At 43.7% G+C, this 16439-nt stretch overlaps 1 protein-coding gene across 6 annotated transcripts in view; it reads right to left on the reverse strand.

Annotated features, from left to right (window-relative positions):
- PDZD2 (PDZ domain containing 2) overlaps window positions 1-16439 on the reverse strand; it is a 498374-nt gene that overhangs the window by 58663 nt on the left and 423272 nt on the right. For all 6 annotated transcript variants that reach the window (XM_017889458.1, XM_017889456.1, XM_017889457.1 and 3 more), the window contains 4 exons: window positions 16031-16142; window positions 7826-7971; window positions 3479-3598; window positions 2336-2450 (listed from right to left, as the gene is read on the reverse strand). In XM_017889458.1, coding sequence (XP_017744947.1) covers window positions 2336-2450; window positions 3479-3598; window positions 7826-7971; window positions 16031-16142 — 493 coding nt within the window. The remainder of the gene's footprint in view (window positions 1-2335; window positions 2451-3478; window positions 3599-7825; window positions 7972-16030; window positions 16143-16439) is intronic.

Below are 16439 nucleotides of genomic sequence, written 5' to 3' on the forward strand. Positions count from 1 at the left end.
AAAAAAAAAAAAAAAAAATCACCCGGCGTAACCAATTCCTCAGTTAGGCGAGGAGGTGGCTGTTTTTAGGTTGTTTCCATAGGGGAAAAGGAGCAAATATTAAAACGGTTACTCGCACTCTTAAAACGTATGCAAGGTGTTTTAAAGACATATCACTCAACAGGTTAAAATCCATTCCGATGACTTACATTTCTTGTAAATGAACACACATGAAAAAACAGTATTTAGGAGAATCAAGTGCTATGAACCTTTCTTAACTATTGATTTTTTCCCCCCATTTTGCTCCATTTGACCAGCCTTGCAGGATGAATTTCAATTAAGTGAGCACATGGCACATCCATTATAAAAATGCTCTGCTAGAATTTTATATTGTTCTAAAACTCAACACAAACACCACCTGGGAGTTAAGCCTTCCTCTAAGAGAGAGAAATAAATATTCCGCCGTGGGAGAATTAAGCCTGGTCACGTCTTATTGTTAGCATATAGGATTCGATGGTTGCTCTCCCTAAAAAATCAGAGATTCCAATTCACTCTTAGCGGTTCCAAAAAAAAAAAAAGAACCAGTATAACACAAAAACACGTAAAGTTTAGGTCAATTGAACTGAAGAGTCACAGCATTTTGAAGATAACTAAAATATTCTACTTTAATTATTTCATGAAGGAAGTATAATAATAAGTGAGAGGAAAAAATCAGGATTCATGCTCTGGTGAAAGATACTTAAAGTATGTGCAGGCTAGGTGCTATAGCTTAGGCCTGTAATCCTAGCACTTTGGGGGGCAGAGGTGGGACAATCACTTGAGGCCAGGAGTTCGAGATCAGCCTGGGTAACATAGTGAGACTCCATCTCTTAAAAAAAAAATTAGCTGGGCATGGTGGTGCACACCTGTGGTCCGGGCTACTTGGGAGACTTAGGCAGGAGGATCCCTGGTGCCCAGGAGTTTGAGGCTGCAGTGAGAACTGTGATCACACCACTGCACTCCAGCCTGGATGACAGAGCAAGACCCTGCCTCTTAAAGTACAATAAAATAAATATATATATACCTGTGTGTGTGTTCAGAACTTTTGTGCAATTCTATTTTATAAAAAGTATATAATCTTAATCCAGATATATATTTCAGAGAAAATATAAAGATATGTATATCTATTCTAGATATTCTATCAAAAGCAGCTACTGTGTCTGTACAGAAAGGAACCTTGGCCTATTTACGTTTTATTTTCTCAAGTAAGGTGGGAAAGTGAGTTGAACTTGGGATCACAAAGCTGGGTTTAAACTTCACTTCTGCTGTTGACTAAGGATGGGACAAGTCTCTAGTCATTTAACATTTCTGAGTGTCACTTCTCTGTCTCTAAGATGGTCACTCCAAAATGTCAATTTGACAGGTTTGTAAGGCAGTTAGCGAAATAATTAAATATGTGGAATTGCTTTGTGTTTATAGCATTATAAAATGACATATTTAAACATTTAAAAAATTATTTGCAAGGTAGAACTTGGCACCTCAATATTACTTTAATTTGCATTCAGAAGCACTTGTCTAGTATATTCACGTGTGGCAAAATGGTAGGTGCTATTGAGAATTAAAAGATGTTCATTTAGGGCCAGACACAGTGGCTCATGCCTGTAATCCTAGCACTTTGTGAGGCTGAGGCGGGCAGATCACTTGAGTCCAGGTGTTTGAGACCAGCCTGGGCAACATGGCGAAACCTCATCTCTACAAAAATTAGCCGGGCATGATGGTGTGCGCCTATAGTCCCAGCTACTCGTGAAGCTGAGGTAGGAAGATCACTTGAGCCCGGGGGGTTGTGGCTGCAGTAAGCCATGATCACGTTACCGCACTCCAGCCTGGGTGACAGATTGAGACCCTGTCTCATTTAAAAAAAAAGGTTTTGTTTTGTTTTGTTTAAAAAGATGTTCATTTAGGAACCAGACTATGTGGTGGTTGATTTCTGTAGCAAGATATTAAATATACACTAATGACCAGGCACTCTGCTTCCACACCACCCCTGAGGTAAGAACTGATTCCAAACTCTCAAAATTTTCAAGGAAAGGAACATGATTAGACCAAGTGGACAAGACAGACACTAAAGACCCCAACAAAAATAGTAAGCCACTTTCCACATATTATCTCATGTAATCCTGACAACTACTCTTCAAGCAGGCATTAATATTCCAGGTTTACAGCTAGGGAAAGTGAAGCTCAGGTTCCACTGAGTGTGCCAGGCAGATTCTGCCCAGGTCTACTGGGTACTGTGGCATTCACTCACATCTTGTGAAGAAGCAGATTCTCATGGGATCAAAGTCACTGTCACTGAGGATACAAGAGGCTTTTCTCCTACCTTCTTTAAGTCTTCCATCCTCTGCAGCTGATCCATTTGGGAAGATGGTCTTGACAAAAATCCCCATCTGTCCACGAATGCAGTCTCGGCCTCCAGCAATACTAAAGCCAAGGCCCTAGATCCGAAGCAGATGAGAGTCCAGGTTGACAGTGTCATATTTAACTGAGGGCATCTTTCCCATTGTAGTATTTAACTGAAGGCATCTGTCCCATTGTAGTATTTAACTGAAGTGCCCTCCCCAACCAGGCCTGGAGTTAAACTAAGCAACTAGCTGCAAACTCAAGTTCGTGTTCTCTTCCTTATTCCCCTCCTCAGATCTATTTACGTTGCACTAGCCATGCATTACATTAAGGGAAAAAGTTTTAGGCAGAAACATACCAAATTGCCAATATTTGACAATCTCTGACCTCCACAAATGGCAATGTCATATGGATCTACTGAATAGCTCATAAGAGTCATTTCCCACTATATGCAGGTGCCACATTTGTTTTCTTTTGTCTTTCCATTTTGTATAATATCAAATGAATATTTTGATTTTTGTGTAATGTCAAGTTATTCGTATCATTTTCTTGATGATAATGGCAACGTCATTAAATTCATTCAAAAGGATAACCAAGGGTATTCCCTGAAGCTGCAGGCTCTGCTTTTCTTTCACTGGAGATAAAAGTTGAGGGTCATTCATTGCACCCTTGGTTCTGGCCCTAGCAGCCAAGTGCTGGTGACTCCTCACATCGTAGGAGTGAAGAGGGCATGGTCATCTCACATTGAGACCTACAGCACAGAATGCCAGGGAATCCACTTGAATCCATACAGAGGCCACTTTATCTATCCTTCTTTATACCTGTTACTTTTCATTTCATGTAAAGACAAATAAAATAAAAAGTAACCATTTAAAGAATATGTGTGACTGGGTGCAGTGGTTCATGCCTATAATCTCAGTGCTTTGGGAAGCCAAAGTGGGAGCACTGCTTGAGCCCAGGAGTTTAAGGCTACAGTGAGCCGTGATTGCACCACTGCACTCCAGCCTGGGCAACAGAGCAAGAACCTGTCTCTAAAACAAAACACAAAACAAATAAAATAAAACAAAAAAATGTGTGCTAACATTCACCCAGAAGGCAGAACAGTCTGCAGAAAAGAGCTCACCTTGCCTTTTTCTTTGTACAACCCAATGATTGAGATGACGGATGGCCGAATGAGCCTCCAAGGAGATTCCACCTGAGTCGTGCTTAAGGAGCGGGTAGACTTCTTCACAATGTGGTATTCCTAAAAGTCAGCACACGGCAAGGTCAGATGTTACTCTCATTTGTTCTATTGTGGTATCTGGCAGAAAGATACACTCAGACTTTGAAAATCTTAGATGTCTTCAGTACTAGACATTTCTCTCTGGTTCAGTGACTTAAAAAAAGGTTCCTACAAATAGTATCGCAGGTGCTGGGCACCATTGCTCACGCCTGTAATCCCAGCACTTTGGGAGGCCAAGGCAGGCGGGTCATCTGAGGTCAGGAGTTTGAGACCAGCCTAGCCAACACGGTGAAAGCCCGTCTCTAATAAAAATACAAAAATTAGCTGGGTGTGGTAGTGGGTGCCTGTAGTGCCAGATACTCGGGAGGCTGAGGCAGGAGAATCACTTGAACCTGGGAGGTGGAGCTTGCAGTGAATGAAGACTGTGCCACTACACTCCAGCCTGGGTGACAGAGTGAGATTCCATCTCAAAAAAACCATCGGAGAAATAGCTCCTACTACAATAGACTGCCATGGCTTCTTCCCCCATATAAAGAACTGCTTGGGGACCTCAAGCACCTTGTGCTGCTCTTTCCTCGACCACCTTCCAGATTCTACATCTGGAATGGAGTCAGGAACCAGAAACAAGAGGCCTCAGTGATACAGGATGACCACCTGTGGTCGGGCTTTCCCTTGGTAGTCACCCCTGCCTCCATCCCAAGTTCACAATCATGGTTAGAAAGTATCTTGCCATTTTAAGCTTAATTCACTCGATCAAAAACTCAGCACGCCCTTGTTTCTTATAAAATCCAAACCACAAACCCAGACAACTGTTATTCCACAGAAAACATCCCGCTGAGAGAAGGCAGCAGCTTCAGTTCTCATCTCTCACATTTGGAAAATAATGTATTTTCCCATAATGAGCCACACTTTCCCTTCCTGACACACAGCAGCTCCAATCTCACCCTTTTTTGTGTCCATCACCCATAATATACACGCGTGTAAGCAGGCTGCGCTCCTTAGAACATCAGCAAGAGATCAAGTGACTCTATCACCAAAGCACTTCTCTAATCTTGCTCCTTGCTATTCTTCTTAGAATAATAAACTTCTTCACTGATGCAGATATTCTACCTAAGCCAAAAAAATCACTTCATGTTTAATATGAGAAAAGAGACATCGTGAAACAGTTTTATCCTGGGTCTCTGTGTATACTACATTCAAACATAAAAATTAGATGTCCCCAATGATATGTTTGTATTTTTGGCAGCTTAGAACAATTATATTTTTTCCAGTTTTACAAAATATCTGCCAACAATGTTGGCCTCCCAGACTTTCAATCATTAAAAAAAATGATGTGGGCTTGGCAAGGTTACTACCCTTTTAATGAAACCATTGCAGAGATGGCCAGACACAGTCTGGGTTTTTCAGTCCTTGAATACAGAAGTTTACATGTGAACTCCTAAGGGAACGATTTCTCTGGTCACCAATCTTCAGCAGTACTTCACTCCATCTCTCTTTTGGGAACCAGAAGGAACCAAAGGCCTGTAGACTTCACCAGTCTCTCAGAGAGTTTCCAGGATCTCCTTGAACTTTCTAGACCTGTGCTGTCTAATATGGTAGCCACTTGCCACTTGTAGATACCTATATTAAAATTAAAATTAATTAAAAGTACACTCCTCACTAGCCACTTTTCATGTGCTTAGTAGACAAATACAGCTACCATATTGGACAGTACAAATAAAAAACCTCTCCATCACTGCTGAAAGTTTTACTGGAAATCCAGGTCTAATCTAGCTAATATTTATTTTATTTTATTTATTTATTTAAGACAGAGTCTCTCACTCTATCACCCAGGCTGGAATGCAGTGGCGTAATCACAGCTCGCTGCAGCCTTGACCTCCTGGGCTCAAGTGATCTTCCTGCTTCAGCCTCCCAAGTAACTGGGAACACAGGTATGCACCACCATGCCCAGCTAATTAAAAAGAAATCTTTTTTTGTAAAGATAAGGTCTTGCCATGTTACCCAGGCTGGTCTCGAACTTGGGCTCAGGCAATTCTCCCACCTTGGCCTCCCAAAGTGCTGGGATTACGGGCATGAGCCCGGTTCTAGATAATACTTTACAGTGGACGGAGACAGACCAAGAAATAAGAAAGATGAATCCTGGGAGAAAATAAAAGGGCAGAAAATAAAAGAGGAGACAAGAGAAAGGAGAGTTTTCTTGAAAAGAGAGGGAAAAACTCTCCTTTCAAACTTTCTACCCTGGCTTGGGCTTCCTGATCCCTGGAAGTGTGGTTAGAGATGGATGTTTCTGGGCTACAAATGCCGTCGGGTTTCCTCAGCAGGTCAGTTAAGAAATTACCTCAATGCTCGATCTGTGGTCATGATGGCAGTAAACCTTCTCTCATCTTTCACACAGCCTGACAAGGCCGGGTGCAGTGGCTCACGCCTGTAATCCCAAGACCTTGGGAGGCTGAGGCAGATGGATCCCTTGAGGTCAGGAGTTTGAGACCAGCCTGGCCAACATGGTGAAAACCCGTCTCTACTAAAAATACAAAAATGAGCTGGGCGTGGTGCCAAGTGTCTGTAATCCCAGCTACTTGGGAGGCTGAGGCAGGAGAATCGCTTGATCCCGGGAGGCGGAGATTGCAGTGAGCCGAGATTGCATCACTGAACTCTAGCCTGGGCAACAGAGTGAGACTCAGTCTCAAAAAATAAAAATAAAATGACTGACGGTTGGGCGATCTTCCAATGTTCTAATCTCCCCTGACTCTGTGGGTCCAACAGGACGATTCTGAGCAGGTCGCAGTCCTGGGCCTGGACAAGTTTGACTGGTCTCATGCCAGTTTCTTCTCTGCTTTTACTCAGTGCCCCAATGCCCCTCAAGTTGCCTTTGGGTGAATTCAACCCAAAATGGGCTGATCAGCCACTGTCCCTGAAACATGGGCACTTGTTATTCTCCTGGTCAGATAAAGGGCATCAGAACCAACAGACACACTTTATCCTGACACATAATTGACCCAATTCAAGCACCTTTTTTTTTTCTGAGACAGAGTCTGGCTCTGTTGCCCAGGCTGGAGTGCAGTGGCCGGATCTCAGCTCACTGCAAGTTCCGCCTCCCGGGTTTACGCCATTCTCCTGCCTCAGCCTCTGGGTAGCTGGGACTACAGGCGCCTGCCACCGCGCCCGGCTAGTTTTTTGTATTTTTTTAGTAGAGACGGGGTTTCACCGTGTTAGCCAGGATGGTCTCGATCTCCTGACCTCATGATGCGCCCGTCTCGGCCTCCCAAAGTGCTGGGATTACAGGCTTGAACCACCGCGCCTGGCCCGATTCAAGCACCTTTAAAGGTTTACAGAGGTTCTGGCATATCACCTTGGACAAAATACGTAATCCCTTTGAGATTCAGTTGCTCCATCTGTAAAAGGGTCTTAACACACCAAAAGTGCGGGCCTGCCTCAGATGCCCTGACCCAGTTCCTGTAGAACTCTACTCTCTACAGCTTTCCAAGCACGAGTGGATGTCATTGCTCCCACACCCATCCTGTTATCTCTGCTTCATCACAGGGCTTAGGACAAGCTGCTAATGGTTCCTCTTGAGCCCCTTGGTTAGTGGTGCCAGGGCTCAAAGAATACCCCACAGGTTTCTCAGGTACTGAGCCTGCCTTAGCCTTGGTTAGGAGACCACCTACCCAGTTTCTACCAGGTTGGAGGATGCGAGATAAAGGAGTGGCCCTCATGCAGAGCTCCGATGGGAGCAGGTTCTGGAACATTAACTTGAGCAGATAGTGCAGCCCCCTCTACAGCCCCCCATGACCTTGGCTGCTTGAGTCATTACTGTGTAACAGGTAGGACTCCAGGTGAGCCATGGATGCATATGCAGGCACACACGCACACTCCCTCTCTCATACATGTGCCCACACCCACCCGCACAGTTGGTACACTGACACAGGCTGCTCCTATTAATCAAGCAATGCTGGTTCACCACAGACTGTGAGACGCCATCGTCTCCTGGCAATTGGAAGCACCTCTCGGTTCCAAAACACACAATAGGAAGGAGATGAAGATTTTGAGATCCAATAAGGGATTTTCCCCCACTATTTTCAAATATTAGGCCGACTTCTTTGTAGCCTCTCTGGGTAGACCTCACTTTGTCTACTGTCTCTTTCTATCCCATTTATCTAGCCCCAGACAATCCTGGCCTGCGTGGATGGGCATTTCTTCTTAACTTGGAAGCCCTTATGGTCTTTGAAAGATCTGCATCCCTGGTCAGACCTGCGAGGCACTAGAAGAGTCCAGCAGCTGTGGGAGGGAGTGTTTCCGGCCATCTCGGGAGACCTCCAACATCCGGATCCGGGGATCCCCATTCCGCACCATCAGCTCGTTATATTCTTCAACTGACTCGAGGCGGTGTACACCCCCTGGAGAAAAAAGAGGAGAAAACATGGTTTGATATGGGTCAAAAAGAATCATAAGCACATCCAGAGGCATAGACTTGTATTTACACCCACCTTCATGGTTTTGAGAAGGCCTACCTTCTAATACACTCAAAGTACAGAGTTTGGCCCATCCTAACAGCAACCTTTGCATAAGCTAGTTACGTGCTGAAGCCACTAGTGTCAGGCTACGAAAAAACTGCCAGTTTTTGAAATGACCAGATTGGATGAGGGGCAATGTAAATGTTTGTTCCAAATAAGATGTAGCTCTGGTGGGTAAGGGAATAGTGAGAAGGCTATTAGTAGATGATTTCCTGATGATGGAGGAATATCATTTTGTGATTGGTATAGTTTCATTGTTGGTGCAGATGCTTTTTTTTCCATGTATAGGCATGACTTTTAAAATAAACTTTTAATTAAAGTATAACAACTTATAGAAATGTGTACAAATCATAAGTGTATATGAAATTTCATATACCCATAACCAAAACCTAGATCAAGCAGCAGAATATTAACCAGGACCTCAAAAGCATCCTCTGCGCTACAAACCATCCTTCACCCTTATCCTGGCTTTTAACATTACAGATTACTTTTATCTGTTTTTTAATTTTACGTCAATGAACACACACGATACATACTTTTTGTCTGGCTCCTGTTCGTAGCATTTGTTTATGAGAGTCAGCCACGCTGTCGCATGCCAATAGCTTGTTCATCCCCATTCTGTAGGCTATTCCGTTGTCTAAACACATTGTCTAAACATACCACAATTTACTTATCCATTCTATTGTTGGTGGACATTTGGCTTGTCTCCAGTTTTAGATACAGAACAAGGGTCAGCAAAGATTTCTGGCAAAATTTTTTTATGTTCACTTTTTTTGGTAAAGAGTTGGCAAGCTTTTTGCCACATTTTAGGCTTTGTGGGCCACAAATGGTCTTTGTTGCATATTATTTTCTTCTTCTTTTTCTTAACAACCTACTAAAAATGTAGAAAGCATTTCTAGCTTGTGAGCCCTACAAATAGAGCCGTGGACCATAGCTTGTTGACCCTTGATCTAGAATATCTCGTTAATAAATATTCTCTCACACGGCATTAGATGTCACCTAGGAGTGGAGTCTCTGGGCTACACTCTGAGCGTCTGTCCAGCTTCAGCCATGCTGTTTCAGCAGCATGGGGAAGTTCTAGAATCTCCACATCGTTGTCACACTGGACAGTGTCAGTCTTTAATTTTGGCCATTCTGGAATATATGATGGTACTCATTTGTGTTTTTTAAATTGCATTTCACTGATGACTAACGAGATCAAGATTCTTTTCATACATTCATTGGCGGTGTTCCTTTTGTAAAGTTGTAAAGTGCCTGAACAAGTCTTTTGCCCATTTTAAAACTGGATGTCTTTTTTATTGATCTATATATATTTTTATTTATTTATTGGTGTTTTCTCTTTATTTTTTTGAGATGGAGTCTCACTCTGTTGCCCAGGCTAGAATGCAGTGGTGCAATCTGCTCACTGCAACCTCCACCTCCCAGGTTCAAGTGATTCTCCTGCCTCAGTTTCCCGAGTAGCTGGGATTACAGGTGTGCACCACCACACCTGGCTAATTTTTGTATTTTTAGTAGAGATGGGATTTCATCATGTTGGCCAGGCTGGTCTTGAACTCCTAACTTCAGGTGATCTACCTGCCGTGGCCTCCCAAAATGCTGGTATTACAGGTGTGAGCCACTGCGCCTGGCCCATTAAAAAAAATTTTTAATGTAACTTGAATAAGGGTCTTTTGTGGGATCTATGGATTGTAAATATCTTCTCCATGTCTACGCTTTGCCTTTTCACTGTCTCAACGTATATTTTGAAAAAACAGCTCATCATTTTAATGTAGTACAGTATGTCTTTTTAAAAACTTTATGGTTTGTAATTTTGTGTTCTTTTAAAGATACTTCTATAGTAACAATTTAGGCTGAGCACAGTGGCTCATGCCTGTAATCCCAGCACTTTAAGAGGCTGAGGCGGGCGGATCGCCTGAGTTCAGGAGCTCGAGACTACCCCAGGCAACAAAGTGAAACCCTATCTCTACTAAAACAGAAAAAATTAGCCAGGTGTGGTGGCGCGCACCTGTAGTCCCAGCTACTCAGGAGGCTGAGGCTAGAGAATTGCTTGAACCCAGGAGGTCGAGGTTGCAGTGAGATGAGATTGCACCACTGCACTTCAGCTTGGGTTACACAGTGAGAGACTGTCTCAAAAAACAAAACCAAAAACTTCTATAGTAACAATTTTAAAGAGTTTATCAATACCTAGTCTATGTTATTTTAAAATACAATAATTTAAGGGACTTTAATCTTAAATGATGTATCAATTACATATGAATATAGCTATAATCATATGATAGTGTTTATATGATATACAATACATACCTGTATGCATGTGTACATGTTTTTGTGTGTATATACAGATTCTTCATATATCAAATTCATCACCTAGACTAGGTAATGTTTCATCTGATTACCTAAAATTTCAATTTACCTAAATACTTCTCTGAAAGTTTTGCACTGAATAAAACAAGATTATTGTTTAAAAAATATCGATGAGTTCTTAAAGGTGATAGAAAGTTGGAAGAAAGCTGATACAGGCATATGACAATGAATGCCATTAAAGGTTTGTTGTTTTTAAAAGTTAAATATTTATTTTGTGATACATGTTTCCAAACATATGAAATTGCTTTGCAATCAAGACAAATTTTGTTTTTAAAAAGATCACAAGCCGGACGTGGTGACTCACACCTGTAATCCTAGCACTTTGGGAGGCCGAGGTGGGTAGATCACGAGGTCAAGAGATCGAGACCATTCTGGCCAACATGGTGAAACCCTGCCTCTATTAAAAATACAAAAAAAAAATAGCTGGGCATGGTGGCGTGTGCCTGTAGTCCCAGCTACTCAGGAGGCTGAGGCATGAGAATCGCTTGAATCCGGGAGGGGGAGGTTGCAGTGAGCTGAGATCACGCCATTGCACTCCAGCCTGGGCAACAGAGCAAGACTCCATCTTTTTTGAGATGGAAAGAAAGATCACAAATCTAAGATCTTACCATAGATAAACTGAAAGCACCAAAATTAAAAGGAAACTCTGCTGACAAGAAAGGGATATGACGTAAGGAAAACCCAGGTTAGAACATCAGAAAAATGTTCCATGAAATGAGAGACGATGTTGCTTTAGTTATTTTGCAGCCAGTCTGGGCAAAACCTTAGTGGAAAGAGTTGGAACCTCTAGACAGAAGCTCTTTAATAATTCATGACTTAATACTAACTCAGAACCAGATTAATCTCTCTTGGCATGCTTACTCATCTGAAAAAGATTTATTAGTAGAAAATGCCTTTTGAGCTGACAGGGAGGCACTTGTCATCAACAGAAGAAAAACCACATACAGTAGCATCTATAGATAATATGCTGATATGTGGATACCAGAGTGATTCATTTTAAGAAAACATGAAATATCCAAGTTTACAGGACAAATTAAGAGCTAATCACATTAAAAATCTGCATGTAAATATCTTTAGAATGAACGTATTTCACAGCACTGAATCAAAGCCCAATTCCTTAAGCCTCTTTAATGTGTCTCTAAATTACTTTTACAGACTTATCTTCCACTATCCACTCTCAGAGTTTGCTGATCTATCCTGACGGTTGTTGAAGGAGAGATCTGTCCTCTTCTTTCTAAAACTGTGGAGCATATAAATATTTCGTGAAGTTTTAGCCACTTTCCCTGCACCATCATCATCTCCCACCCAAAAATTCTGCTATGTCCACTTCCCTAATGACTCTGACAAACTCTCTTGGATTGAAGCATTGTGACTGTCAGGTTCTCTTGGCTTTTTCAAGCGGCTGTGGAGGAAAAACAGCTGCCAAAAACTTATTGAATTAATTTTTTTCTCCAGTATCCCTAAACATCTCTCATTCATTTTGTCCCAAGTCTAGACCGCTGTCCCCCGCTTCCAGTCTACCAAATTCCCCCAGCATACTGCCCCTCCTCTATCTTGCATCCTTGAGACCCAGACAAACTTACCCACTCCCTCTACCTCTCGTGTGTGCCTCATGGTGCTCATCACTGTGTGTACGTGTGTGCTGCCTTGCACTGGGACTGTAAGTTCTTTAGAAGGCCTTCTGTGTTTTTTTTTTTTGAGACAGAGTTTTGTTCTTGCTGCCCAGGCTGGTGTGCAGTGGCATGATATCAGCTCACTGAAACCTCTGCTTCCTGGTTTCAAGCGATTCTCCTGCCTCAGCCTCGAGTAGCTGAGATTACAGGTGTCCGCCGCCATGCCCAGCTAATATTTGTATTTTTAGTAGAGACGGGGTTTCACCATGTTGGCCAGGCTGGTCTCGAACTCCTGACCTTAGGTGATCCTCCCACCTCAGTCTCCCAAAGTGCTGGGATTACAGGAGTGAGCCACCATGCCCAGCCTAGAAGGCCTTCCTGTCTGAACCCATTCAAACCCATTCTTCCTCTCTTGAGACGGAAGGAGAACACTAAGAATGAAAATGAAAATGACAACGAACATCATAATAATGATGAGAGTGGTTAGGTCGTGCGGGTAGCTCACATCTGATATCCCAGCACTTTGGGAGGCCAAGGCAGGTGGATTACTTGAGGTAAGGAGTTTGAGACCAGCCTGGCCAGCACGGTAAAACCCCATCTCTACTAAAAATACAACATTAGCCGGGCCAGGCATGGTGGCATGTGCCTGTAGTCTCAGCTACTCAAGAGGCTGAGGCACGAGAATCACTTGTACCTGGGAGGCAGAGGTTGTGATGAGCTGAGATCACACCATCACACTCCAGTCTGGGTGACAAGAACAAAATTCCATCTCAAAAAAAAAAAAAAAAGAAAAGAAAAAGAAAATGACAGTGATAATAATAGTGGCAGCTGCCTCGTGGCAAGGGCTTTTTGCTGCCACACCATGGAGTAGCAGTGCCATATGCATTCTTCCAAAGCAACCTTTCAACAAGGCACAGCACCTAGAACGCACTCATGTTTATTGGCAAAATAAATATATAACATAACCCTCATTTTATGGATAAAGAAACTGAGATTCAAGAAAGTCACCTGACCAAGGTCATGTAACCAGAGGTGGTGGATGTGGGAACTGACCTAGTTCTGCTGGATTCATGCATGTGCTTCCTCCTCCATGCTACATTTCCTTATTGTGGCCTTGAATGTCTCGGAAGGATACAGGAAGAGAAGGTGGCATCCATTTGTGGCAAACAGTGGCCAGCCCTGGAATAACTACTCAGCCAAATAGGCCACTTGTTCTGAATTAAGTAGTACGAGCAGACTCTGAGCATCACACATCTGGGAGGCCCTCCAGCTCCCCCTCCCCATATCTGTATCGATAAAGCCCCAGATCGGGGAACAGAATTCTTTTCAAGATTCCCCGGAACAGAATTCTTTTCAAGATTTCCCAGAAGCCAAAGGGCAGGGAAGGAGAATTCTGTCTGGGAGGCAGATCTTTTTCCCGGCATTGACTGATTGACCTTTGGGACCCTCTGAACTTCTCCGGTCTCATCCATAAAATGAGGAATGTGACCTCGCTGGTTTCAGAGGCCCCTGTATTTCCTCAGAGCTCTGGGCACCTCCCTGGGAACCCATTTATAAGGTCCTGAACAACTCTGCCAAGACGGCCAACAGGAAGGCCTCCTCTGTGCCCTGGTGACTCCCTCGCCCCAAACACAAAGGCCTTAAACGACTTTCTCTTTATTCTTCCTCAGGGCTGGAAGGGGCTGGTCACCGGCTCCCTTCAGACTCTTCTCCTTATCAGCCTCTGGCCATCACCAATCCTTTGGTGATCCAAAGGAAAGGGGACCACTCCTTTCGGTCCCCAATCCATGTTGTAATACTCATTCAAGTGTAACACCGTCTAATTATTCTGAGTCATGAGCACAAAATAACTCATTCTGTCAATCAGATTCTTTTTTTTTTTTTTAAAAAAAAAAAAAGGGATTCTGGCTCTATTGCCCTGGCTGGAGAGCAGTGGCGCAATCTTGGTTCACTGCAACCTCTGCCTCCTGGGTTCAAGTGATTCTCCTGCCTCAGGCTCCCGAGTAGCTGGGATTACAGGCCCATGCCACCACCGTGCCCAGCTAGTATTTTTTATTTTTTAGTTTTTAATTTTTTTTGTATTTTTACTAGAGATGGGGTTTTGCCATGTTGACCAGGCTGGTCTTGGGCTCCCGATCTCAGGTGATCCACCTGCCTCGGCCTCCCAAAGTGCTGGGATTACAGGCGTGAGCCGCTGTGCCCGGCCAGATGTTTTTTTAAAAAGATGTATTTCACTGTCTTATACCTGCCATCTTCTCTGAGAATAAACTTGGAGTAGTGCGGGCATGCCCTCTCCACCAATCTGGGTGGTCGGAAGGGGACGCAAATGTTTTTTGAACATTAACATACTACACATTGTGCTAAATGCTTTAATGTACATTTCTTAAAGATCTGCTCAGCCTTTCAAAGTCAGGGTGTTCTCCTCTTTTTTCAGGTGAGGGAGTGGAAGTTCAGGGAGATTAAATCATTAGTCTACGGTCACAAGGTAACTCAGCAGCTCAGGGCTAAACCTAGTTCTGCCAGGCTTCAAAACTCTTGCTTTTCCTGCTGTCCCAGATGACCACTGTAGGGGGAGCCAAGGCCGACTTTCCCACTAAACCAGCACAGTGCTGAGGGGCCCCATGCCACCTTCAGGGATCCACAGAAGTATTTCCTTTTAAATACCTTTTTAAATAAGCACAAAAAAGTAAACACAATAGTAATGAATAGACACTAATGAATCCAGCTGTATCTTTTGTTTGTTTTAGTTTTTTGTTTTTTTGAGAAGGAGTCTTGCTCTGTCACCAGGCTGGAATACACTGGTGTGATCTGGCCTCACCGAACCTCCGCCTCCTAGGTTCAAGTGATTCCCCTGCCTCAGCCTCCCAAGTAGCTGGAAATAGAGGCACATGCCACCATGCCTGGCTAATTTTTTTTTATTATTGTTTTTTATTTTAGTAGAGACAGGGTTTCACCATGTTGGCCAGGATGGTCTTGATCTCCTGACCTCGTGATCTGCCTGTTTCGGCCTCCCAAAATGGGATTATAGGTGTGAGCCACTGCGCCCAGCCTCCAGCTGTATCTTTATACCAACACAGCCATACAATAAAATTTTTACTTTTTTTTTTTTTAACGGAGGAAAAGACCCATCATGTGCCTAAAAAAATGCCTTTCGCTGGGCGTGGTGGCTCACGCCTGTAATCCCAGCATTGGGAAGCCAAGGCGGGCAGATCACGAGCTCAGGAGTTCAAGACCAGCCTGGCCAACATGGTGAAACCTTGTCTCCACTAAAAATACAAAAAAATTAGCCGGGCACAGTGGCGGGTGCTTGTAATCCCAGCTACTCAGGAGGCTGAGGCAGGAGAATTGCTTGAACCTGGGAGGCGAAGGTTGCAGTGAGCCGAGATCGTGCCACTGCACTCCAGCCTGGGTGACAGAGCAAGACTCCATCTCAGAAAAAAAAAACAAAAAACAACAAAAAAAAACCTTTCATAATGATACACGAAAGTTCTAAGGTGCCTCCTGCACAGAGCCACTGCTTTCAATGCTGACTTTCTCTCTCTGGGCCCAGGCCAGCTGCCGTAAGGAAATGCCCAGGAGATATAGAGTCAATTTGCTCTAAAAGCTGCAACTCCATCCTATCTTTTTCCTGCTTAGTTGAAATGCAGATTTGATATTAACACCACATTGAAAAGGATCATCTGAAATCTGATCGAAGTAAATGAACCAAACATAAGATAGTTATGTTTCAGGACACAGAGACACACAGAAATGTTGCCATGCACTTTGTTATGACTTAAAAAAAAAATGTTCACATAGGCAGGAGGCTGAATGCAGTTATGCCTGGGGTATGTACCATCTAAGGAACAAATGATTTTGAGGTTTTAAAGAAGACAAGACCTCATACCAGCAATGGCTTCATCTCCCCGCTCCTGAGGCTGAAAGCTCATCTTAGGCAGGCTGCATCAGATAGGGCCCCCACCTACCTGAAAGGCGACTCTTGAGCTTGATTTTATTGCTGCCCTGTTTGGGACTTTCCAGGTTCCCCTTGGATTCCTCAGCACCGCACACATCTTGGGGTTCATCTGTCCCAGGCATCTGAAATGCAAAAAGCACAGAGCTGATGGGAGAGCCCAGCCCTGCGATGACTTATGCTGTCCCCCTCCACAATGTTATCTCAAGGCTCAAGGAGCAGGAATACATGTTATGTGAGAAGAAGGATTACAGGATCAAAGCACCACCCTTCAGATAAGCTGCATTCACAATGCCTTGCATTGGCCAATTCCTCCTCAGCATGCGTCTCACCGCCCAGCATGGAACCAGGGCCCCCAGTCCTCCCCAGCACGCGTCTCACCGTCCAGCATGGAACCAGGGCCCCAGTCCTCCCCAGCACGG

This window comes from Rhinopithecus bieti, unplaced genomic scaffold, assembly GCF_001698545.2.
Source record: "Rhinopithecus bieti isolate Rb0 unplaced genomic scaffold, ASM169854v2 scaffold_17882, whole genome shotgun sequence".
Classification (NCBI taxonomy): domain Eukaryota; kingdom Metazoa; phylum Chordata; class Mammalia; order Primates; family Cercopithecidae; genus Rhinopithecus; species Rhinopithecus bieti.